This window comes from Astatotilapia calliptera, chromosome 8, assembly GCF_900246225.1.
Source record: "Astatotilapia calliptera chromosome 8, fAstCal1.2, whole genome shotgun sequence".
Classification (NCBI taxonomy): Eukaryota; Metazoa; Chordata; class Actinopteri; order Cichliformes; family Cichlidae; genus Astatotilapia; species Astatotilapia calliptera.
This window is the reverse complement of record NC_039309.1, coordinates 11,726,267-11,750,448: the sequence shown is the minus strand read 5'-3', so window position 1 is coordinate 11,750,448 and position 24,182 is coordinate 11,726,267. Positions and strand designations below refer to the sequence as shown.

The following is a 24,182-nucleotide window of genomic DNA, read 5'->3' as shown; positions in this document are numbered from 1 at the left end:
GACTAGCCCAGAACATGCTCATGTACAAAGCTCTTTGGAACTAGAGTGCCTATCAGTACTCAGTTCTAGACCCAATGCACAATTGTGAAATGCAGCGCAAAAATGAGAAGGCTCAGAAAAACTAACAGAAGTGTCCAGCTTGCGTTCTCTTATGAATTATGCCAAAATAATGCATAATTAACACCTGGTAGCTAACTGAGTATGACGCGATAGCAAACAAGAAAGCAACTGGATGGATGTTCCTTTTTTTTGTTTGTTTGTTTTTCAAATGTCAAAGTGCAACAGAAGTGCTGAGTAAGGGTCATATGTCAGAGTGCATGCATTATGCTATTGCATAAGATGTCAGGTAAAGTCCAGAGAATACATCATTACTGTTTCAGCATACAAAGAATGCAATAAGAGATTTATGATGAACACAAAAAATAGAGAGTATATCTATAGTTTGTGGATTTATCTGTGAATAAAATCACATGCATGTATTTATCACTTAGTTAGAAAAAGGGTGATTATCCACATAGAAAACAGAACTATTACAAAGTTATTATAAACTAATCTGCGATTTGTGCCATTATGAGACCATATTATCTCAGAGGCTTATCCTTACTTCAAGATATATTTAGTAACCATTAGATAAACTTAAGGGTTAAATAATAAGGGTCGAAGGTGGAACCCCCGATACCTTGGAACATTAAATGTTGTGTAAGATGCAGTTTTAGTTCACCTCTTAAGACAAGCCAACAGTCCATATATTAATGTATCCCGAGCAGGCAGGATGAATATTCTCTAAAAAGTGTATCTGATCACTGATAAATAAAAGAGTTTTGAGATCCTGTGTTTCTGGTAATGCTTAAAGGTACTCTATCATCCAGCTAATTCAGATTCGGAAGGACAACTGCATCTGAATTAGGTTGAGATATTTAAGAGTATCAAGACAGTGCATCCCAAATCCAATGTTGCAGTATCTTGCAACATCTGGTGTCATACGTGTATCAAATCCAAAAATTTATCACTTAAAAGTCCCAATCCATCCATAATGTTTAAATAAACCTGCCACTAAACCAGACGAACTGAATCAATCAGAAACTCCTTGCCAGGGGTCATACTTCTGAAATAATTTCAGTTCCACAAGCACTATACCATTACACTATACAGTATCGTGTTAGTAGTAAAACTATACTATACTGACAAATCCACAGAGAAACTAATTTTCTATACATCTGCTGTGGAGTATTACAGTAGGTGGACAAAGGCAATTTTGAATCCATTCACAAGTTTATAATAAAACAATAGTTTGCTGAATGCCTTTAAGTTGCAACATTGTAAAGACCGTACAATTAGTTATTTAAAAAGGTAATTTACTTACCGGTGCTGACATAATCTTAACTGTAGTTAGTTTTACACCAAAAACAAATCAAACTGATGCCCTTTATTCTCCAGTTTATATCCCCCTCGAGTAATTCATTGCACAGTGCGCACTAAAACGCATTTGATTCATCTCTCATTCGTTTGACTATGATAGTGGGTTATTGATTCCCACACACAGTCAGTCCCTCCCTATATTGATTGAGTCTTTTTAGGTCCATTAAATGCTTTCACAAAAAAAAGCTAGCAGGCTGTACTTTTGGTGACATGCTAAATGAAACAAGCACAGTAGTGAGAGTGTAAATAGGCATCAGGTCACATGATTGTGCCCTGAAAAGTCTTGCCCAAAGGAAAAGTCATGCCCTTCATCAAATTGTCATAAGGTCAATAGCACTAATGTTTGTTAGATCATGCTCAGGAGAGGATCGAAAACAGGTTGGATCATAAGCAATATCAAAAGCAAGGGGCCCAAACACACCGTTTCACTGTATTTTAGATAAAGCCCTAACTTCTGACACGTCGCCCCTTCTTCATAAACACTATACTCTTATAACAATTTAATTAGGAGGTCGTTAACACTTTAATTGTTTCTCACCACTCGTATGATCCACTGGTCCAATGCCATCCAGCAATAAAGATTGCAGGTGAGGGTGTGTTGTCTCCAGAGCAGTGCAAAACTCTGCGAAATGGTCCCCGTCTTTACTCATTAGTAGCTTCAGCAGAAGGTCCACTTTTTCCGAGTTGGAGGTGCAGTTGTGCTCCAGCTCGTAGCGCTCTGGCTGGCTTAGGGTCCCGCAGTGAGCCAACGCGTCCACAACTCTGTCCGCATCTGTTATTGACTCCACCAAGTTCTGGTAACATTTCTCCAACAACTCTTTGTGCTTGGGCTCCATCTCCTCTCCGCTTCGCTCGTCCGCTGTTTACCAGCTCGGGACAAACCCAGCCTTTTAATCTTTCTGGTAGTCAACTTAACTTCGGGCTACTGCCGTGACTCTGCGAAACTACCCCGCTCGACCCAGTCAGGACGGTTTTCAACCCGAATTGACGGATACACAAGAAGTAGCCATATTTGTTGCCCAAGGCTGTTGACTGCATGAAGATGACAACACATTTTCCCAACCGCCGCTCTCTATCCTTTTCGGAAAAATGACGCCTCTGCCTCTTTAAGCCCCGCTTTGCCTGCGCTACGGAAACAACCTCGGCGTCAAATCAAGTTCTTTAGTCATGTTGAAAAGTGTGGAAACTCTCCAGGAGCGCTCTCAGTCAGACTACAAACTCCGCCATGTCTCACCGTTCGAGCAGCTGTAACCCTGTGCCAATCATATTTCCGTGCAATGGACATTTAAGGTAAACGTGGGCGGGGCTTTTTTTTAGACGCACCTGGCTTCCCGCCGCTATAATTACCGCTGTAATTATTACCACAACTTATGTAATACTGGTTTTGCGCTTTCTGTGTGAGTTAGTTATGTGGAAGGCATTCAAGAATGCCAATAAAAACACACTAAAACAATACTGACGGGCTTGTTTTCACTCACAAGTATTTTTATTTTTTTTTAGCTGAGGACGATTTAATTTTCATTATTATGCCCAGTTTTTGAAAGTTTACACACCCTTCCCAAAAAGCTAAAATGATGCAAATTATATAAACCCCACAATTAATTGCAAAATAAGTGTAATAATATAACGTATTAGGTTTAAGCTTTTACTTTTTGGGGCCAAAATCTTTCGAGAGTGTTGGACTTTTACTCCTGTGTTGCATCATTTCTTGTTAAGAAAGAAAATGTTTGAAAACTCTTGCTTTATTTTAAAGAAAAAAATGCGTTGTACTTCCCTTGTTGTATAACTAGTTTCCCAGTGTGCCAAATATGTTCAGTGTTTGTTGGAATACTAGCAGACTGGTGTAGACTTTAACTGCTGATCATGCTTCTGTAGTACATGCACAGTGTAGTGGAATAACCAAGGTCTTCCCTGAAAAAGACCACAGTGCCAGTAGGGCAGCAAAACCTGCACAGATTTGCAGGTAACTCATATCATGTGCACTAATGCACACCCATGGAAGATGTTGGCTTTTGTATTGCTACAAACCTTTGTATTGGTCACTCTTTTACATCTTATCCATAATATTTAAAAATGTAAACAATTAAAAATCTAGTTTAGATATTTTTTCTTGGTGGACGTACTACGTCCACCAAGAAAAACGTTTGCTAAGAATGAGAAGTAGTTCTGAACCAGTGACGTGCTTTCAGTCTGTTTTGAATACAGCGCTGTTCAAGGGTCATTCATTGTTGGTTTTTGACCTTTTATGTAGCTCATTATGTACCAGAGACTTCCTGAATTACTTCCCCTAGTGTTTTCGGATGTGATTGATGATATTGGAGACCTCATAGTTAAATTAAGAAGTCACCTTTATAGTCTACACAGTTGCAATATCAGGCATTTAGCTTAATTTTTTTTGCTATATAGATCTCTATATAGCAGTGATTATATGACAAAGTGTTACTATTAAATTATTAACTGAGCGCTGGGTAAGCATTTATTCTTTTCCAGCTTTAGATGAACCATTTCCTCATCCACCCAGTGGTTTCATAAAGTGTTGTATATCAAGTCTAGAAATAACAGAATCAACCGTAAACATTTCCAGAGTGTAATTGTATTAAGTGAAGTATATAAACTGTTTAAAACCTTAGTTGGGAAGCTTTGATGACTCTTTCAGCATCCTTTACAAAAGATAACATGAGGTTCTCAGGGTCTAATGAAATTTGTCTTCATAGGTGACAAAAAGTCAGAGATATTTCTGTGACTGGTGGTTCCTTAACCCTCTTGTGCAGCAAGAAGAATATGAAGGGTGATAAAATAAAATCATATATATTCTGTTGAACAAGATCATTTTTCACTTCTCAGTTTTTCTAGTGAAATACTGTTTCTGGCCGACAAATGTACTTTTGGTGAAACAGTCACTGATCACAGGTCATCTCTACAGTAAAACCTACTGATGAAAGGTTGTGCACTGCTCTAAAATCACAAACTTACCAGATGATCTTCTCCTCCGAATTTTCTTATTATTATTTATTCTAATGATAATTACTAACTGGCTGAAGGTTTTAATAAAATAAAATAACTATATGCCAGTACACACATTGTATTAGATACAGTGGATGACACTTATTATGACTTTGTTGTACATTTTATAAGAGTTTATCATATGTTTCTACTATCACATCAAGTCATACCATGTAATACAGTGATTCACTCTCCAAAACACAGCTAATGATTAGGTAGCAATTTTATGGATGCAAATTCAAACACATTTAACACTTAAGCAGTTTTAAATGTAAATATTACTAGATTACAAATCGGACATTGCTTGACTTCTTAAAACCCAGTCTGCTCAGAAAATCCCACACATACATTGTGGGCATCTGAATAGGCTATTATTTGATTACAAGGGAAATCTAGCAGCTCTTATTTCATGATTTGATCTCTCTTTTTTGTGAGGAGATTATACCTCCAGATTGTAGTTGCCTGTTTCTCATCTGGATTGTCCCCTGACACAACTGCCCCGCTCTGCAAGCTTTATTCTGCTCCACATAATCCATCAGGTCTCAAAGGAGGGAGACGTCACAAAAAGATAAAATCCTTACGAAAACGAAATTGTTTAGAATCAGACAGCAATATTAAATGTAAGATTATATGTCTATATCTATATGTGTTCACAGCTAAACTGGAGATGTGTGGAAATCTACTTAAAGCTTGTTTATGATAATTGCTAGTACTTTTTAACATAGAGCTAGAGCGTATTCCCTTTATGAGGATTTTCACTCTTAGCTAGAGCTTGCTAAAGCTTAACGTGGTACACAGTGTGCCTATACATTTCCCCTCTTAAATTCGAAACAGCTTTAACAATTATGTAACAACAGCACTAATTTCTTTTCCCTGCAGGGAAATCTATTCACCGCTTACCAAGAAAACAAGTTGCAATGTTTAGGAATTATGTAAATTCCTAAAAGCATCAAACAGATTCAAAACACTGAAATCTTGCATTTGCTTTTAACATTAAGTGGGAGCAATTTATAGAGTTCTACGCTGTCTTCTGGTATATTGCTTCTCCTGACACACAAATAAAAGCATATGGTTGGACAGGATTTATTTTCTCACTCTGTCAAAAATCAGAGGAAGAGCCTCAAGCCCCACAGGCTGCCACTCTGCATGCTGGATAGTGATATCTGCTGCTACATCTCATTATGTGTTGTTCATCTAATCCTTGGGTTTGTAATTTGCTTATATGCACTCATGAAGTTTAAAGCAGGATTAGGTCCCTGGCAACCAAATGTCACTTAGCTGCACAATCCTCACTGGATGGCTGGAGAAAATCCACTGCAAATAAAAAAAGAAATTGCTCAATACTTACTCACACTGATTGTTTATATGATAGTATTAAAAGGCTGGTGATGAACTGCAGATTTACTGCGTCTGAAATAAACCTTTATTGAGACCTTTGTTTTGTGATATTACAAGTTTTAAGAGAAGCTCTTAAAATTTCATTACAAGTAATATAAGAAAAAAAGCCTCAGGCTAAGGCCTAGTTCAGGCTGCTCTTCACAGCTATTGCACCTTCCACTTGGCCCAGTGACGTGGACAGACGTCTTTGTGTCCCAAGCTCCATAAAGAGTGCATCATCCACTATGCCATCACATCGACAAGTTAATAATTAAAGCACTTTGTCTAGAAATCAGGATCACGGAAGTGTTCTGTCCTCCTCTTAAAGTAAAAGCAAGCTAAATGGAAGCCCTCCTCTCTCCCCCGTTTGATTTCACTTTGACCTATATCTTTCACGAGATATCAGTGCAAAATCTTAGCTAGAGAGAAAATACACAAATGCCAACATCAAATATTTATCATTCTTTGTCCTCAGGCTGGTGGACTGTTTTCATTTCGGGTGTATATGAAAAGTTAGAAAGTGTACAAGAAGCAAGGTTTGCAAAGAAGCTATTTGTCTCACGAACACATCCCCTCTGAGGCTGCACTTCGAGGCCACTGAACACAACAGAAAGACAACTTTAGGACACCCGTGTCTCCAATATGGACACTATTTATAGCCTTGAGAAAAGCTCTATGAAGCTCCGCTCCATATCACTTGAGCTTCAAAGCACACCTGAATGAATTTCTCTCCCCTTCTCAGATTATAAAGCAAACACGCACGCACAAACAGAACTTATGTAAGCCACATTATTCACACCTTTTGACAAGAGGCTGCCGCTCATGATGCTCAGAGGTGGAGGGGGCTTACCCACTCGCTGTAATACAGACCTAGGTGGTGCAAATGAGACTGGCTTTGACATGCAAATCGTTCATTGTGCATCTGCTTAGAGCACAAAATCCACACGCAGTCATTTTTCATGCAAAACACACAATCCCATTTCACAAAGAAAATGTGCCAAATTTTTTTTTATTGAAATCAAAGGTGGTTGTTTTTCCTTTTTTTTTTTCTTAAGGCATCCACTGAATTTTGACAATTATTATGTTACAAAGCAAAGTAGTTAGTGCAGGAAATACTCAGCAAAAGTTAGTTCAGGCAGATCAATTCTACAGAGGTGACATAGTTTGTGTGAACTAAGAGCCCTCTGCTGGCAGTAAAGCATACAAATCAGCAAAGGACACTGTTGAAAGACTAAACAAAATATTGAGAAACAGAATATGGATAACTTCCTGTAGCCATACAACTAAGATTATCGAATGTTTGCTAGACAAAACAAAAGAAAATAATTGCGTAGGTCCACAGGCTTACTCGAACGGCACAATATGATCTGTCTTTAGGCTTTGGCGTTTCAGCACTGAGTGAAAGGCAAATAAATGTTGATTGGCAGTAAACTAATTTGCATAGACTTGGAAGCAAGAGTTAAATTTCAGTTAACTAAAACAAACACCCATTACAGGAGAGATGCAAATATTATTTCTTACATTCAGAGAATGATTGATTGATTGATTGGGATATGATCATATGCATATACAATAATAACATACACCTTTGTAAGTAGGTACACACAGTTGCAATGCTTGGCAATACATTCACAAAGCGCTGTACTAAATATTTCTTTCTATATGGATTGCAAAAATTAGTCACATGGCACACTAGCTCTTTTTCAGATCTTACTTTCTTTTTACTTTGTGAAGTTCTACTGTTACCCCAAAATAGGTTTCCTACAAACTAAAGTACATTTTAAATATTATTGTGTAATATAGTCATTGCAGTAATTTAGTTAATTTCAGGCACACACACATTTTGTTGGCTACCACTCAACCTTTTGTGTAAAAAGAAATATATTAATGCACCTTTAAAATATGAATAAATGCAATACAGTAGCAAAAACTATGTAATTTAAGAGAATCAAAAATATATATGTTGATTTGATGTAATAATCAGAAAAATGGCACTAAATGCATGCAACAAACGGAATATAAGGTCATATAACATTGTTTCAGTGTGGATGTATATGATGTCCTTTTGAGACACGCTCCTTTGGGGTCTTGGTGCTTTTTAGTCACTACCTCCACACAGCTTCAACAGCAGCTTCTTGTAATCCCCAGAGGTATCACCCTGAGAAATCCAGAGAAAACGCATCACATAACAAGCACACGGTGATTAAGCTTTGATCGTCAAAATGACAAAAACAGTGGGACTTACTGAGATATCAGTGTACAGTGATTTTCCGTAGGTCTTCAGATACTCCTGCCTGATGTCCAACATATCTACCTCGGAGCGGGACACCATGATACGGATGAGGGTTCTGTCCTTTGTCCCTGCTCCCTGTGAGCACAATGTAATACCTCGTTTATGTCTTCTCCATTCTCTCTTCACAAAATCAGAGCACTAAACTAATTATCCGAGGGATGACAGACAACAGATGTACCTTCATGGCCTTATTGAGCCTCTCTGCAAAGTAACCGGGGGTGTTCTTGATGCACTTCACTAAAAAAAGTCAAATGAAAGATAAATAAAGGAGCAGAAGATGCTGTTGTACATATAAACCAAGAAGACATAGCACGCTTAAAAAGAAAAGACCGTGAAAATTGAATGGATGGAACATGAGACACTTCTGTACATATTTAGTTTATATTGTGTCCGCCAATAAGGTTGTGTAACTGACCCAATTTGTGGTTTTACTACCTTGGTTATTTTTAATGAATGCAGAGCACAAACAACATGAGATCTACAGCATCTACAGGTCTACAGCAGCAGAAGACCATTCCTGTCAGCTAAGAACAGGAAACTAAGGCTACAGTTTGCGCAGGCTCACGTCTGAGTCTCGATTCTGCTGCAGTACTCAAATGGCAGGTTCTGAATTTAAGGTAAATAACATAAAAGTGTAGACCAATCGGGCCTTGCATAAACGGTTCAGGCTGGTGAAGGCTTTGAAGGACGTTTTCTTAGCAGACTGTGGGCTCCACAGTACCAACCGAGCACTGTTTAAATGTTGCAATGTGTCAGGTCTGTCAAGTCTAACCTGGTGTAGATCCCTGACGTATACCTACCTAGAAATGTAAGTGCATGTTGTAGTTGCTATATACATTTAACAAACTACGCTTTACTTCACTTGTGAGCTTGCTTGGCGAGCTTATGGTGCCAGTCAAACACTTTCAACACTTATGATGAAAGTCGCCAGTGAATGAGGATGTCGTATCCTCTTCCTCAGTTTAAGTCTTTACCTCATTTATATTTCTAGCTTTAATATACAGCTGGAAATATAACTTAGTTGATTCTACAAAGCCCTCAAGAAGTGTTTGCTGACATTTAACAGATTGAAGAATCAGTTTCTAATTTTAAAATGCCTCATAAAAACCAATGTGTAGTCTTCAGTCTGTCTTGCCACCATTTGCTTTCAATCATGTATTTAGGTCAAACAGCTGCCTGTATTGCACCTGCATAGTATTTATAGGAAAGTCTTGCAGAACAACCTCAACCAGTGGCTTTAATATATACTTAAAGCTTTTGCATGTCTTTGGAAAGTCGCTTCAGTTTGGTCCAGGCTTGGAAAAAAGAGATCCAAAGAACGTACCCACAGCCACCATGCCAGACTCAAGATTGCCAGACATTTCCCCGCAGATGCTCTTCTCAATGTCCTTCCCGCACATATGCTGGTACTCCTGAAAGACTATTCAAAGACAAGATACACAAGCATGACAGTTACAATGTAATTCTTTAAAGGTTTAAAAGCATATGTGCTAAAGCAATTCTATTTATGACACTGAAAACAAAATAGTAAACTTCCTGAGCTACACACCTGCCCTAAGGTGAGGCTTGCTGCGAGCACACAGGATGGCATTAAACTGAGACTCATCAGTTCCCACCTTATTTTCTCCTGCTGCATACAGTTTCTGAGGAAAGAAGGAGAAGGATAATTATGGCTTGCATTTGCTTTCAGAGAGCGTTGAGGATACGAAGCCATCTTTAAACAAGTACCTGAGCATCCTGTTTGGCCAAAGAGATGTCAACATTTGGCCTTTCATCACGATTTCCCTAGAGAGAATAGAAGGAAGTAGCATTGAGAGCAGAAAAACATTATGTGGCACAGTGCAGAAGTTAGGTCAGAATTTCCCTTTATGAGAAAGCTCTTTGTAAGTCCAGCAAAATGTGCTGATGCTACCTGACAGAGAGACACCAGGAGTCTGCGAAAGTGTCCAGACGTGTCGCTGCTAATAGAATCCTCCAGGCTCTTCCCGTACTCTGGAAGGAAGGAGGGGCTTTTTAGGAAAATATATTCATTTCCATAATATTTGCATAGGACATTTCAGACACTGACTTTTTCAGAATTCATTATTTACCTGTTGATCAAATAAGCCTGCTCAGCTTAAAGCAAAATATACCCTTACATTAATAAAAAATAAAAAAAAACAGGTCTTAATAATGTCTTCCAACAAGAATTTGAATAAAAAGTAGAAAAGACAACATTAAAACTCACCAGCTTTGTAGATTCTGGCAATTTCCTGAATCTCTGAATTGGAGCGTGATGACAAAATCTCAATGAGACAAGCCTCATCAGTTCCTGCACCCTAAAACAATTACAGAAAAGCATAGCGAATGCGATCAACATTCATTTGCAGCCAGCCATTTCACATTCACTTATTTTCCTAATGCACGATGAGCGAGATATTGTGGTTTGGGCAGGAAAACCAAAACTGAAACCATTTACTGAGACAACCGCATGAGCTTCCAACCTTTATAGCCTCTCTGAGTTCAGATGCATCAAATTGTGCTGGAGTCTTCAGCATGGCAAGAACCAGATCTTCAAAGTTTCCAGTTAGCTCAGACTTCAGATCCTTGGTTAAATCCTAAGCAGAAAAACAGAAACATCTGACTGCAAAGTCAGCTAAGATAAAACTGTCACAAAAGCATTATTATTTATGAAAGTACCTTTCCGTAAGTAGTTTTATAAGCTGCTATCAATGGAACCCTCTGCTTTTTTGAACGATTTCCCAGAAGTTCAATAATGGCATTTTCATCGGTGCCTGTCAAGATGTTATTTTGTTAGAATCAATTTATGATGTGTAAAAGGAGAAGGAGCAAATGAACTGCTAATGGGAAACAATATTATATCTGATGGGTTTAGCATACTCAAATGCATATTTTACTGACCAAAACCCTTCATTGCCTTTCGAAGAACTTCAACATCCTTCAGTGGATCAGCCCCTGGAAAGTCTTTAATAGAACCCCTGTACCCTGTCTAAAAAGCATAAGAAATGATAAACACATATATAAATAAATTATACATATATCTGACATGATAAAATTCAACACAGTAACAAGTGTGTATGCTGTGGTAATTCTATTTGTGTTAAATACCACAGCATGCACCTGCCACATCTTACAGGCATGGCAGGGCCCTGAGGGTTGGAGGGACCCCCACTTCCATATCCAGGCATTGAAGGGTTAGTGGCAGGTGCTCCTGGGTAACCTGGCATGGGTTGGCCTGGGGAAGGGCCTCCTGGATATCCCTGCGGAGCTCCTCCTGGCTGCAAATGAAGGGACAGCTAAGTACATGGTGACAAATGCATATTAAACAAATAAGGTTCAGATGGGAATGGTAAAGATAAGGAAACTTAAACAAATGAGATTTAGCCTGAGCCAGTCCATATAGTATTAGCGAGCTGACACGTAAGAGGTGAAGAGTGAGATAAGAATTTACATACCGCTCCATAGCCACCTGGTGCTGCACCCCAGCCTCCACCTGAAAGAAAATATTGGCTTAAAGAAAGAATAGTACCTCACAAATGTAATCTGTCATGCCTTCTTCTTGGAGCCTCACCTGCTGGAGGCATGGATGGATAACCTCCTGCTCCAGGCTGAGCAGGGTATCCACCAGCTTGGGGAGGGAAGCCTCCAGCTGGAGCGGGGTAACCACCCCCCTGGGGTGGATAACCCCCTGCTGCTGGTGGGTAACCACCTGCCTGGGGTGGGTATCCGCCTGCCTGTGGGGGGAAGCCTCCTGCTGCAGGTGGATAGCCACCTGCTGCAGGGGGGTAGCCACCTGCTGCAGGAGGGTAGCCACCTGCTGCTGGTGGATAGCCACCTGCTTGGGGAGGATATGCCCCTGGTTGAGGCGGGTAGCCTCCCGCCTGTTGTGGGTAGCCTCCCGCCTGTTGTGGGTATCCTCCAGACTGAGGAGGGTATCCTGGGTAGCTCATCTTCAAAACCTGGAGGTGAAATAAAGCTGGAGACTATCACTGTGTAAATATTTGTTTTTTATGTAAAACTTTTTCAGGGAATTTATGTTTTTGTCTAAAGAATGTTTACTGAATGGGCTCGTTAAATCTCATATAGAGCAGAAGCAAAACAAACATTTTCCCCAAGACAATAGGAAATTGTTTAAATGTCTCTCACCACTTCCACTGATCCGTATCCCTGTCATATGATAATGACATTGCAATGTGTTCACTGTTTATGAAACTGTGCAACTTTTGCTTCCCCGTTCTCAGAAAACAATATAATATAAACCCTCAATAATGCGAACAAGCAACAGTTGCCAAATCTTAATAAGTAATAATGTTATTTGGACAAAGCTGATTAGATTCTGCTAAGTGAAAGGTGAGTGGTTTAATACCTGAATCTTATAGTCTGCATGTCAAAGAAATTCTAAACAGAACAAATTTTGTTCAGGGCAAAAGATAATGAGCTGCTGAGCTATATGCAAAGCATGCTTTCTGTAACTTCAAAACTGTCATTGTGCATACCAGCAGGAAAATATTTTGGGTTTGTGTTTGTGAAGTGAAACTATCAAACAGTTTGAGTGTGAAGTTGAAGCAATGTCCATACAGTTTAAAAAGATGTCTAAAGATATGATTTTCATGAGTTAAAACGAAGACAAAAATGCTTGAATTTCAATGAATGTACCTATTTACTACGTTGTTATTCTTTATCTGTTCATATTTTGCAATGTGTCGATAAAAGACCTTCCTTCCTTAAAAAGGAATGCATGTATTTTGCAAGAACAAGTGCGTAAACACAACTTAAAAAGTTAACGACAGCCAAACAAAAGACGATTTTTCGAAATTACTGATTTTAGTTTGAACAGAAAGACCAAGGGTGTGTTACAAATGAGTTCTTGGAAAACATTTGGTTGCTGACACTCCCTTGCTTTTCAGGTTTTATTTTCTCAGTATTTTGAAACAATGCCACGGGCACTCGTAGTAAATACCACCAGTTAGGCAACAGAAAAAATACGTAAGCGAGGGGGAACTCACATAAATTCCTACAGTAATTAAAAACAACTAACTGTTGTATGTGTAGTACATGTTTCGACTTTGAACGTCGAAAAGCTCTTTTAACGTCAAAAGCAGTAAAATCAAAGTCCTTATACTCGTGAGAGCATCACAGGCCTGCATTTTCTCAACTAACCAGCTATGATTTTACTGTTCAATGATAAACGCATAATAATAAAAACCTTGGCCCGTTCGTGATGGTAAGAAGCATTAAGTGATTTAACCGTGTGCCCTGACGCAGAAGAGCAGAAACGACCCAGCCGTCCGTTAACGTTACACAACACTTTCAAACCGAGTTACTGCTTTAGCATGTAGCATCCGGCCTGGGCGACTAATAAAATATTTATTTTAATTCCTTACATACATTTTACAAGCGCTAGCGTGCCGCTGTGACGTCCCCAAAGCAGAAAGTTAATTGCTAGTTGCTATCTGGTAACGTCACCATTAAACGGCTGTTTGTTTGATCAGGCAAAGCTAAACGAAACAAAAAAAAGTCAACAGCCAAAATGAGCCGCTACATTTCTGCAAGTTCCTCGCTGTTGTTTATTGCAACGTAAAGAAATATTTGTTTTAAATATATTGCAGTGGAAAAAACTATAGATTAGAGTTACTTACTTGGCAGATGCGGGCGTCAGATCCAGGAAGAGCCAGGCAGGGAGAGACCAGCCTGAATGTGGGTGGGTCCTAGTTTCCGTGCTAGCAGTAATAACCTTTGCTTTGCTTGTTGTTACCGTTGGAGATAGAGACCACTGTTGAGTCAGAGGGCTGTGGTGTGTCATTCTCTCCACACTGAGCACTGGAACATTGTTTGGCTTTAATTGATTAAAGTTGCTTCCATACAGGGACAAAAACCAAAAGATGATTTGTAAATAAAAAGTGTTTGATAATGAATCTACCCCCCCCCCCCAATGAAACCTGTGTATCTATGCAAACAGGGGTTTTCTGTGTATGCACTGCAAATGCCCCAAGCTTCCACATCACACTTTTACTTTTACTTTTTAAATTTCCATTTTCATGTCTCTGGGCCACATGACCTCTTGTATAATACAAATTGTTATTTAAAAAAGCATGAATCATAGCGGGTAGGACATCCCCAGACCTTTCATTTGGATCGTAATTTAGATTATTTTGAGCCTCCAAAATGAATGGTTAAACACATTATTTTAAAAAAAAAACACGCGTGGGCAATAAAAAAACAACACTATTTTACAAGTCATGGGGTTATTACATGTTTTAGCACGACATTTTAGCTTTCTTACTGAATTAGTCAGTATGAAGCACTAGATGGCAGCAGCCCACTTCCTCATTATAATCCACTGGGCTTTTCATCAGCTCAAATCCACTTTGAGCTGACACCAAAGCAATTTTGTGTGCGTTTTATATCTGGAAATCATTAATTATAGTAAACATGAAGAAGTTTATCGACACTCTCACGAATGAAGGAATTGAAAACTCGACATGAAGTTTAGATATTAAACAAAAGAAATATAAAGCACTTTTGTAAATATGTGAAATCTCATATAAGTTTAATGTGGCTTTTTAAAAAAAATTATCATCATCACTTGCGTTATATTTAGACGATTAAACAAGTACAAAGAAGTTCCCTTCTTAATACAGATGCCAGCGAAGGTAATCAGAAAGAGATGCAAACTCATGTTGGCCCTCCTATTCTCTGTGACGCAACGCAGAGTCCTTGCCTGTTTGCTGCTCCAGTCCTCCAGCTGCCATACAGCCTTTCCATTTCAAACTTACACCGAGCCCCTCCCGTGACTTCTCTCCTGTTAGTGGAGTCCTCCTCCCAGGGCTTCCCCCAGGTGAACACACGCAGAGATTACGCCCAGTCAGGCGCTGCAGGGGGATGACTGGAAGAAGTTGGGTTGTCCAGAGAAACCGGCGGTTCTGACGGTGCTGTTTTAAGAGGAGAGGCGCAGACCTCCAGAAGACACCATGATGTCTGCCGTAGAGACTGGTGTGTACCAGCCCGCGCAGCTTCTCAGCTGGGTCTACATGTCCTTACAAGACACGCCGAGTAGCGCTTTTGACGGCTTCAAAGTCGAGTCGGACTCCTCTCCTCTGGACGTGAGCACCTCCAAGCGCAGCGCAGCTGATCTGAGCTCCAACTATCTCAACAACTTCTTCCATCTGAGCAGTGAGGTAGAACGCATGTGATGCTGTCTCAATCATTAAGTTGCGATGGCAGGTTATTATCTCCGTATTTGGATTAAATCTTTATCTTTAATGTTATTCTTTATTTATTTATTTATTTATTTGCTGCAAGTCTCTCCCTGAATGTTCTTCTCAGATATTTCAGCCTTGGTTACTTTGCTGCCCATACTGCAAACCTCACCTGCATGCCTTCATTTGGGTTGCCCTGCGGTGACTGGGTAGCATATGAATATGCGTTTTGTACCCAGATATAGTGCCTGAGTGTGTTCAGACTGTTCTGGTGTCAGCCAGACGGGGGAATGGTAGGTTGAGAAAGACCTCTCACAAGCTTTCAAAAATGTTAGAGTTAGCCACCCCAGCCCCTTGGCCTCTGCATGGTTAGAGCGGTATACAGTGTTAATTCAGTGCTTAATAAACTACTGACTAATTGAAGAAAGAGATAAGGATTTTTTTTAAACAAACTGAGTACTTTGTGATGTTTTCTTTAAATTTTGACATCTAAATCCACAAGTTTTTACTTGAGACATGAGACATTTCCACATATCTGGCGTGTGTGCTTTAACTTCACGCATGCCAAGATATCTAGTGGTTTGCTGTCTCTTGCATAAGATCTCACTGCTCTAAAGCACATGTGCATCTGACCACAATTCGTTATTGTGCGATGCCTTCAGAGTAAACAGTGTCCGCAGGCTGTTCTTCATGTTGGTTGGCCCTGCAGTGCCATAGCACCCATCTCCTCTAGAAGCACAATGATGCTGATTATGTCGTGCCAGAAGAACCATTTGTAAGAATGCATGACAAAGGCATTTTGTTCTAATGAGGAAATGGACACTATTGGTTCACACAGTAAGGACTGCACATCTGCAGAAATCAAATAAGGTTGGCTACTGTCAGGGAGACAAACAGGAGAATCAATCAGGGTGATGGACTGACAGACCCCGTGAAATGTTCTTTTATAGCAGAGTCACAACAATAACCTTCTGTAACTTTCTGTGTTTTGGGGATATGGCAAACACTCTTGTGTAGAGCTAAAACTGATGAAATGAGTAAAATCAAAAATTAAACAACCATCTGTCAAACAAAAAAGCCAAAATCTGCTAACTCCAAAGTAAAAATCTTACAGTTTTTACCTCTGATAGTTGAGTATTTCTGTGTTTTGATTGATTTTGAAGCTATTTGAATACACTACCTTGGCCTTTTGGAAGTTATGTTGGGCATTACTTATGAGCTTCGGACATTTGTAGACATAGTTAAGAGCGCGTATCAATGGAAAAATAATTATGATTTGTTTGGGTGGGGGGCGTTGCTTTTCTCTGATAGAGCTTGAACAATAATTTCTACAAGAGGACTTCACCTTATGGATCTCTCAACAATATTGTGGATGGCCTGAGCTCACTGGCAGACCATTTCTCAGACCTTTCCCTGTCTCCTGAGACACGGAAGCCCAGCAAAAGGCCGCCACCCAACTACCTATGCCACCTTTGTTTCAACAAAGGACACTACATCAAAGACTGCCCTCAGGTGAGACACACAGTGACACTTTACATCAAACAGCTGCACAATATGTGGCTCATTTGAGCTGTCTATCAAACGCATGTGACGTGCTGCATGAATAATACATTTGTAAAGTAAATGTGATGACAAATCCAACAAATCACATCCAGTTTCTTTGTCACATTTCTAGGTATTCTTTCACAATTGTACTGCACTCAATTTAAACTCTACATTCCAAGTTCGAGTATTATGTTTGTATTATTCTTTTTTTTTTTAGTGTGAAATACAGTCCTCAGCACATATTTGAATTAGGTGTACCACCACAGGTTGGTAATGAGCAGCAGATGCCAGATTGGATCTCGGTGCTGGCCTTAATGAAAGATGATAGGTTTTTCTGTGGAACTAGGCACGACCTCCACTCCAAACATGAAAGAAATATTACCAGTGCTTTATGTGCAGCTGTGGTTCCCCATTGATCATGTTCTGAAGGAAATGCTTGACATTTGTTAGGTGTAATAGAAATAATAAAATGACTGATGGACAGGATGTGTCCAAGAAACAAAGAAGCAAAAACTTGAATTTAAAATAGCAGGTCAACTTTTACTAATCAAATGTATCTATATATCCATCCACCCATCCATCCTTTTTTCTGCTTATCCAACTGAATCACACACACACACACACACACACTCTCTGTCTAGCGATATATAGATAGATATCTTGTAATACCATGTCACACAGGATATCCCTCTCCAAACATGGCTAGTGATTAGGTAGCTTTTTTTTTTTTTTTTTTTAAAGTAGAAATTGCTTTTTTTTGCAAAATCTGAAAGCAGCAACCTCCTTTTATAATACCACAGACTATAATACTGGGTGATCAGTTTCAGTTATTTTAGTGTTTGTCAAGTTCCATCTATCAGAAAAGCCAAGTTAAACATATTTTTAAGAATATCAATCTCTTTTTGGGGGCGACATATAACAATAGCAGTTTGAGACTTTCAGAAAAAGTCAAAAGAAGATTGCTATTCCATTTGCAGCAAATCATATTTGGCTCCGTTCTGGGAGTTTCCCACCTTTCCATGTGCATGGAAAGTCCAGTATGAGGAGAGCAACAGCAGACCCTCAAGCACAAACAGCATGGAAAAATAAAAATGGGTTAAAAGTTGGTTTGAAGTAGTTATAAGCAGGTTAAAGTTAATTAAATAGTAAACCCAATGTGATCACCTTTTAACAGCTACCAAGATTTTAGGCTGAGATTTTGCACTGAACCAAGACTATGCTAACCGATGCTAAATCACAGTTAATTAGATAAAACATTTAAAGCATGTTATTAATAACACAAGGTAGCCTTTTTTTTAAACTGTGTGACAAATACCTGTTAGGTGTGTGCTTAAACCCATTTGCTTTCTTGTGAATGGGAATGCTGCTAGCTTTATGTCTGTTAAAGCTAGTAGCATAGAAATACTATAGACTGTGAGCCAGTGTTAGCATAAAGACGGGAAATGGGGAGAGCCAGTTTAGCTCTGTCAAAAAGAACACAACTGCTTATAATTACTGGTTTTATGCTTTTTGCAAAAACCAAACATTGTAGATAGCATTACTATGCTTTAGAGGAGCTGGTAGGGAATCTAGTGATTCTACCCTACACCAATTGCTCTTTTTATGTTAAGCTAAATTAAGCTATCATTCCAGATGACCTACATGTTTTAATGTGAGAGTGATATCAAACTTCTTATCTATTTCTTAATATATAAGGAACAAACACATTCTCCAAACAATTCTTTCACTCAAAAACAATGAGTACGAATCTCTTTTTTCTCCCTCGAGTTTGATCGTTCTCTCCTAAAGTCTTGACTCTGCCAACACATGGTAGATTAGTGTACTCTAGCACAGAATACAGCCCATATAGGAATGTAAGGAATGCTGACAGCACATGTGCAGTGACTTTATAGCTCTTCGCACATTCACATCTGTGAACACCTGCCAATTGCTATGAAAAGTAGGTGTATATTCTGTATTTTTCTTTGGTGTCATGAATCACATCTTCATCTAAGTGTATCAAAGAAGGTCCTAATCACACACTTTAAAGCCACAGACACTTGGTAGAAATATTGACAACACTTCCTGTTATGCTAAAGCATGGGCTAACACAGAAATTAAGATAACTATACATTATCAGATCCACAAATACAAATCAGGAATGTGTTTGGACTGTGGACGAAGCTGTAGCAACCAGTGAAAGTGGGTAAATGTAGAAACTTAACACAACAGGCTACGAGTAGAGCTCTAACGAAGCAGCAGTAACTATTGTGCCGTTGTGCTTTACACAACTTGAGGTTTAGAATTTTTATGAGATAAGCTGCGTCACAATCTTCATCTGTAAGTTGTGATTATCTGTTTGTACCTTGGTGTATTGTGAGTAAGTCTTTAGGCTGAGTCTGACGCTAGGAGACAGGGAACATTTTGTGGAGCTGCAGTGGATAGGAATCAAAGGATGTCATGGCTCAGTAAGATGAGAGAAGGATCCACACAGGAAGTCTGTGCCTGAAGCCTTAAAAGCATTTTCTGGAACATCAAGTCTAAAATTATAAGACAAATACATGGCAGGTAATGAAAAAAAATAAAAAGTTTTAGGTATAAGAGAAAATGCTAATGCTGCCATTTGGCATTTCAATAGTTAACATCGTGCTGACAGCACTGTGGAGCGTTGGGTTACTTGCTTCATGAGACGATTGAAACGTCAAAGGAATTGTCAGAGATATTTACGATTCTGCTTTATTGCTATACTCTTTAAATTATGCAAAATCTGGAAACCATTTTTCCTCCTGGCTTTTTGCCACTCTTGCTCTGCTTTAGAAAAATGATGTCAGATTTTATCATGTGTTGCTAGTATTTCAGACCCAAAGGGATGATTACGGAGCTGTCGCCATGACAAAAGGTCTCTTTAGTTGAAGTTGTGATGAACGTTCGTCTGAAGCTGTGCCTAATCAACAAACTGCTTTTTGTTCTCGCTGGTTGGAATCTGAGGCATTTTTAGCCAACTGAAGTTTAGTATGCTTTTAGTATGCTTTTGATGTCTTAGGATTGCAGAAAAATAGTTTTAAAAAAGTTAAAAATCCTTCATACTATATTGTCTTTAAGATTCACATTTCCAAGCAAACGACAGGTACTCATCGAGGGTTTACGTGGTTTTTCCCTTTAACTTAGGGTCACATTTTAATGTCCTCATCCCAGTTAAGTAGCTCGACCTGCTTACAGTAAAGAAAGTACACAAGTGACAGAGTGCTGACAGTAAATGGGTGCGTGGTGGGAAGGGCCTGTGATAAATAAGGAGAGCATTGTTTCTGCAGAGGGGCTGTGGAACCAAAGGTCAGGAAGTCAGGCTGTATTGTTCGCACAGTGCTGCTTGGCTGGAGTCATCTCTGTCTCTCTCGCCTTTCTGTCAGTGCAGGGCAGTGGCGAACGAACTCTAGCTACACTGAGATGACTGCATCCGTTTTTGCAAACTTCTGGGTAACATAGGAAGTGCATGTAGGTCTTTACTGTTACAGTTTAATCACACTTGAATGGAGGGGAAAAGTCTGCTTTGAAAATTAGTTGCAGAGATTACAAAAGAAACTTCTTGATCTGATCATTGGCCTTTGAACATAAACATATTTTTAGTTCTCAGTCTTTTTAGTCTGTGCTGCGCCACTTATATGTCCAACATTTAACATAATGTTAATTTGTTGTGTTTGCACTTTCTAGTTTTAGATGTAAGACAAGATACACAGTGTTAATAATTATCATGCAAGCTAATGATAGGCAGATGTTTTATTTTTATTTTTGGATCAACACAGTCCAGCTGTTTGCTTGTGTTTAAAGTCTTTTAGCTAGACGTAGATCTATATGTTTGCATACAGGCATACAGGCCAGTCAGCATTCTGATCTTGGCAATGATGCATTTACCAAAAAACCAAAAGTTTAAACATAAAACAGAATTCAACTGTATTTGGTACTTCTGAGAAATGTACTATAAAATGAAATTACAGGAGGATGATCTCAATATTTACAAAGTTTTTAATTGACTGAAATTAGGTGAGTATCAGATTCGTTTTGGGCTGGATAAAGTGAACGACGCTGAACTGGACAATCTCATGTAACCCTGTCTGATTACTGTTGCTGTGGTCCTTTTGTTTTCACTGGTGATAACTGTCTTATCTACACACAATATCCTGCCTGGCACTTCTGGTTAAACATCTGCTGAGGATGATGCAAAAGATAGGGGAAACCCTGGAATTCAGGATAGATAGCCTTCATATGATAAAGAGTATCGTCGGCTCAAGGCTAAGGAACACATATAGGAAAAATGCTGTAGAGATCACTTTTATTATGGTTCCATGTTTTTAATATTTTCCTAAATGTTACTCAAACACATATTGAACTGAAATTGGACATATTTTGCTGTTCCAACCCACCATCTGTTCCTGTCATTCAGTCTTTTGAGAAACATAATACCTATAGTTCAGTGGAGCTCAGTCAGATTCTGGACCAATCAAATGGCTTGGTCCCCCCCAGACTCCTGCATTTGAGAAAGATGCATAGAAAATGTCCATATGTCTGTGTGATAATCATTCTCCTTGCTCTGTGTGCTTTCAACACTGGGTCTGATTGATTAAAACTCTACAGCACTACAGAACCAGTCATCTGCTCTTTGGCCTCCAGATGTTTGTATCTAATCATATTCATGTTGGATTAAAGAAAAGTTCATCCACTCTGTGTTTCAAATGTGCAACATTTGTAGAAAAGCTTTGCAGAAAGATCACAGCTTCGGGCTGTATCTGCATAAAAGAATCTTTTGACATCTTGATGTTTCCGTAAGTGGAACATTTGGCCTTGATTTGCTCTGGAAAAGAGGAAACACCATTGTGTAAGACATAAGTCAGCATCTACTGGCCAGGAAGAGACTGATATCTTATTTCCTCGAATCACTGCTCTGTGGTTTGAGCCCACGGTCGTGGTGAAGCTGCTAGAAAAACTTTATTAAACTCGGGATCATCTATTCAAAACGAGTCAAAGTAAAGCAAGTTAGAGCAATTCTTCAGAGAACAGTGCATAAGTCGACACATCCTATATTTTAAGTGGTAGGCACGCCACTAGGTTTGCAAAAGACTGTGGCATATTTGTTTGTTATATGGAGTTTTTATCCTTTTTTTTTTATTTAGATGGACTACAGCTGATGTATCAGATGTTAAATTATTATTTCATTATTTCTTCATAACAGCTGTGAACCCCTAGGGCATCCAAACTTACTCAGATGTGTTGATTATTTATGAATTGGAACATTTGTTTCAGTTTTTAAAATATGCACTATGGTGAAAAAGACAGCCTTGTAAAAGTTGCTCAGGTTTAAAAGTAGGCACGTCGTAATGTTATCACTTTTAAAATAAGCAGCTGCTCAACAAACTAGAATCCAGCCTAAGATGATGTCTTCTAATTAGTTTTGTTTGACAAATGCTGCTAAAGCCCTAAATATTTGTTTGATAATCACATAAAACTAAAAAGCAGCACATCGTCATATTTGAGAAGCCATAACCAGTTGAATTTTGGTTTACTGCTGCCATCAAATTTGTCCTCTTAAAAACGCAGCTGTTTTAATAGCCTCTCTTTGGGGCTCGTGGGAATTGAGGCATTTGTTGCTCTTAACCCTCCTGGAGAGTTGATTTCACAAGATAATGAAAACTATCTCTTAAATCAGCACAAGAGTCTTTAAAACACAGGCGACCTTTTGCTGCGGTGGTCAGCCCAGGCATGATTGTGTTGTTTTGCTTTGCTTAACAGCTGGACTTCTCCATGGATGCTGTGGGGGTCTGACACAAATTAAACCCAGCGAGGGACAGAGTGTGGTGGGTTTGTTAGTGTGGAGTAATTGACCACATGGTATCCAGTCGGCTTAGCTGTGCTGAGTTCTCCAGGATGAATTCTCTCGTGGGGGTATGGGAGTAGGGGAGAGTGAATGAGGGACTGGCGAATGGAGACGGGGGGGGGGGGGGGGGGGGGGATTTGGAGTAGTCCATTGTTTATCCTGATGGTTTCCAGATGATGGCAGAGGGAGGCAGCCACCTCCTGGGTCTCTCTCACCAGGCTACAAGGATCTGGGCCAAGCTTATCTGCTGCAGCCTACAAATCTGGCTTTACATCCCTCTATGCAGTCTGGGGCTAATTTAAATAAGACAACATAAGTATTGGCTGTGAAACTGAATATGTTATAATTCACATAATAAATGAATTTCACAACTTATTTATCTTAAAAGAGTTTCTCACATGTGGTTTCAGACTGAAAGGTTTTGGGGTTTTAGGCCTGCTGTTTGTTTCTATGTGTTTTATTTTCTGTGTATGACAAAGAAAATTGAATTGAATGAAAATTGTTCTCAGAAACTGCACCAAGTCTAAAAAACACAGGCAATGGAAGTAAAGTAACCTCTGCAAACAAAGACCAAACCCAGCTGCCTTAGCTGATATTAGTAGTGCTGCAGTCCTTAACTTTTCTACATATCAGGAATGCAGATTTTGATATAGCACACAGCAGAAGGAGAAGATAGCTTCTGCTGTGTGCTATATCAGGAACTGCTTCAAAGGCAATTACTTCAAATGGCTTGTAACTTGCTGTAAAAATGCTGCCTAAATGAAATGAAAGGCATAAGAAGGCGTAACTTAATTACACGTACTATTTACACATGGACACAACTGTGTACAGGCTTTTTACTGAAAATCTTAAGCCTCATCAGTAATGGTCTCAGTGGGAGGGGGGCTGTCAAGAAGCCATTCTTAAGGAAGGGAAACAGGCGGAAAAGGATGAGATATGCCAAATTACACAAGAACTGGACTGAAAATCAGTTGCAACAGGTCTTGTGGAGTGATGAATTTAAATTTGAAATGTCTGATTCAAAACAGCATCAGTATGTAAGGAGGAGGTGGAACAGTGAGTGTCAACAGTAATCTATAAAACATGGTGGAGACTCTGGTTTTGGGCTGTATTTCAGTCAGTGGTGTTAGAGATTGTGTCAGAACTGATGAAATGAAGAGCGCAGAAATGTATTTTCAAAGATTTATCCACCATGCAAAACCATCTGGAAAGCATCTGTTTGTCAGTGGCTTCATTTTTGAGGATGACAGTGATCCCAAACACGCTACCAATAAAGTAAAAGCTTATCTGGATAGAAAAAAACACAGTGGGATAGTGTAAGTCATGGATTGGCCTCCCCAGAGCCCAGACCTTAACATTTTTGAAGCAGTGTGCAATCATCTTCACAGAGAACAGAGCAAAAGGCAGCCAACATCTAAAGAAGAGCTTTGAATGTCCTTCAAATAGCCTGGAGAAGTATTCCTGAAGTCTACTTAACAATGACAATTATACTATGAACAAA

At 39.2% G+C, this 24,182-nt stretch overlaps 3 protein-coding genes across 6 annotated transcripts in view; 1 reads left to right on the top strand and 2 right to left on the bottom strand.

The window, feature by feature from the left end:
• LOC113028333 (disks large homolog 5-like) overlaps nt 1–2,692 on the bottom strand; it is a 30,620-nt gene extending 27,928 nt beyond the window's left edge. For 3 of the 4 annotated variants that reach the window (XM_026178522.1, XM_026178524.1, XM_026178523.1), the window contains exon 1: nt 1,958–2,692. In XM_026178522.1, the coding sequence (XP_026034307.1) occupies nt 1,958–2,255 (298 nt within the window). In that variant the 5' untranslated portion in view covers nt 2,256–2,692. Of the gene's footprint in view, nt 1–1,363; nt 1,769–1,957 lie in introns of those variants that run through there. The other variant, XM_026178525.1, reaches the window with a different exon arrangement.
• Nucleotides 2,693–6,802: 4,110 nt separating this feature from the next.
• On the bottom strand, nt 6,803–13,902 carry LOC113028332 (annexin A4-like). Its single transcript, XM_026178521.1, has 15 exons — nt 13,732–13,902; nt 11,664–12,051; nt 11,548–11,585; nt 11,227–11,370; nt 10,994–11,081; nt 10,772–10,866; nt 10,576–10,689; nt 10,320–10,410; nt 10,005–10,084; nt 9,821–9,877; nt 9,642–9,735; nt 9,417–9,512; nt 8,271–8,329; nt 8,045–8,167; nt 6,803–7,957 (listed from the first exon to the last, which is right to left on the bottom strand). Exons 2-15 carry the CDS (start codon nt 12,040–12,042, stop codon nt 7,898–7,900), a joined length of 1,518 nt encoding a protein of 505 aa, XP_026034306.1. The 5' UTR covers nt 12,043–12,051; nt 13,732–13,902; the 3' UTR covers nt 6,803–7,897.
• Nucleotides 13,903–14,655: 753 nt separating this feature from the next.
• On the top strand, nt 14,656–17,450 carry LOC113028548 (zinc finger CCHC domain-containing protein 24-like). The gene is made up of 2 exons (XM_026178919.1): nt 14,656–15,270; nt 16,603–17,450. The coding sequence occupies exons 1-2, from the start codon at nt 15,064–15,066 to the stop codon at nt 16,858–16,860; spliced, it is 465 nt and encodes a 154-aa protein (XP_026034704.1). The 5' UTR covers nt 14,656–15,063; the 3' UTR covers nt 16,861–17,450.
• Nucleotides 17,451–24,182: the final 6,732 nt, after the last annotated feature.

What these genes read in the sequence shown, in the direction of transcription:
- LOC113028332 (XM_026178521.1), bottom strand. Translation starts at nt 12,042, where the DNA reads ATGAGCTACCCAGGATACCCTCCTCAGTCTGGAGGATACCCACAACAG. An exon ending in GGCTCAATAAGGCCATGAAG is followed by an intron (nt 8,168 to 8,270) that starts GTACATCTGTTG and finishes TTGTGCTCACAG; the next exon opens with GGAGCAGGGACAAAGGACAG. An exon ending in CACTGTACACTGATATCTCA is followed by an intron (nt 7,958 to 8,044) that starts GTAAGTCCCACT and finishes TGGATTTCTCAG; the next exon opens with GGTGATACCTCTGGGGATTA.
- LOC113028548 (XM_026178919.1), top strand. Translation starts at nt 15,064, where the DNA reads ATGATGTCTGCCGTAGAGACTGGTGTGTACCAGCCCGCGCAGCTTCTC. An exon ending in TCTTCCATCTGAGCAGTGAG is followed by an intron (nt 15,271 to 16,602) that starts GTAGAACGCATG and finishes TTTCTCTGATAG; the next exon opens with AGCTTGAACAATAATTTCTA.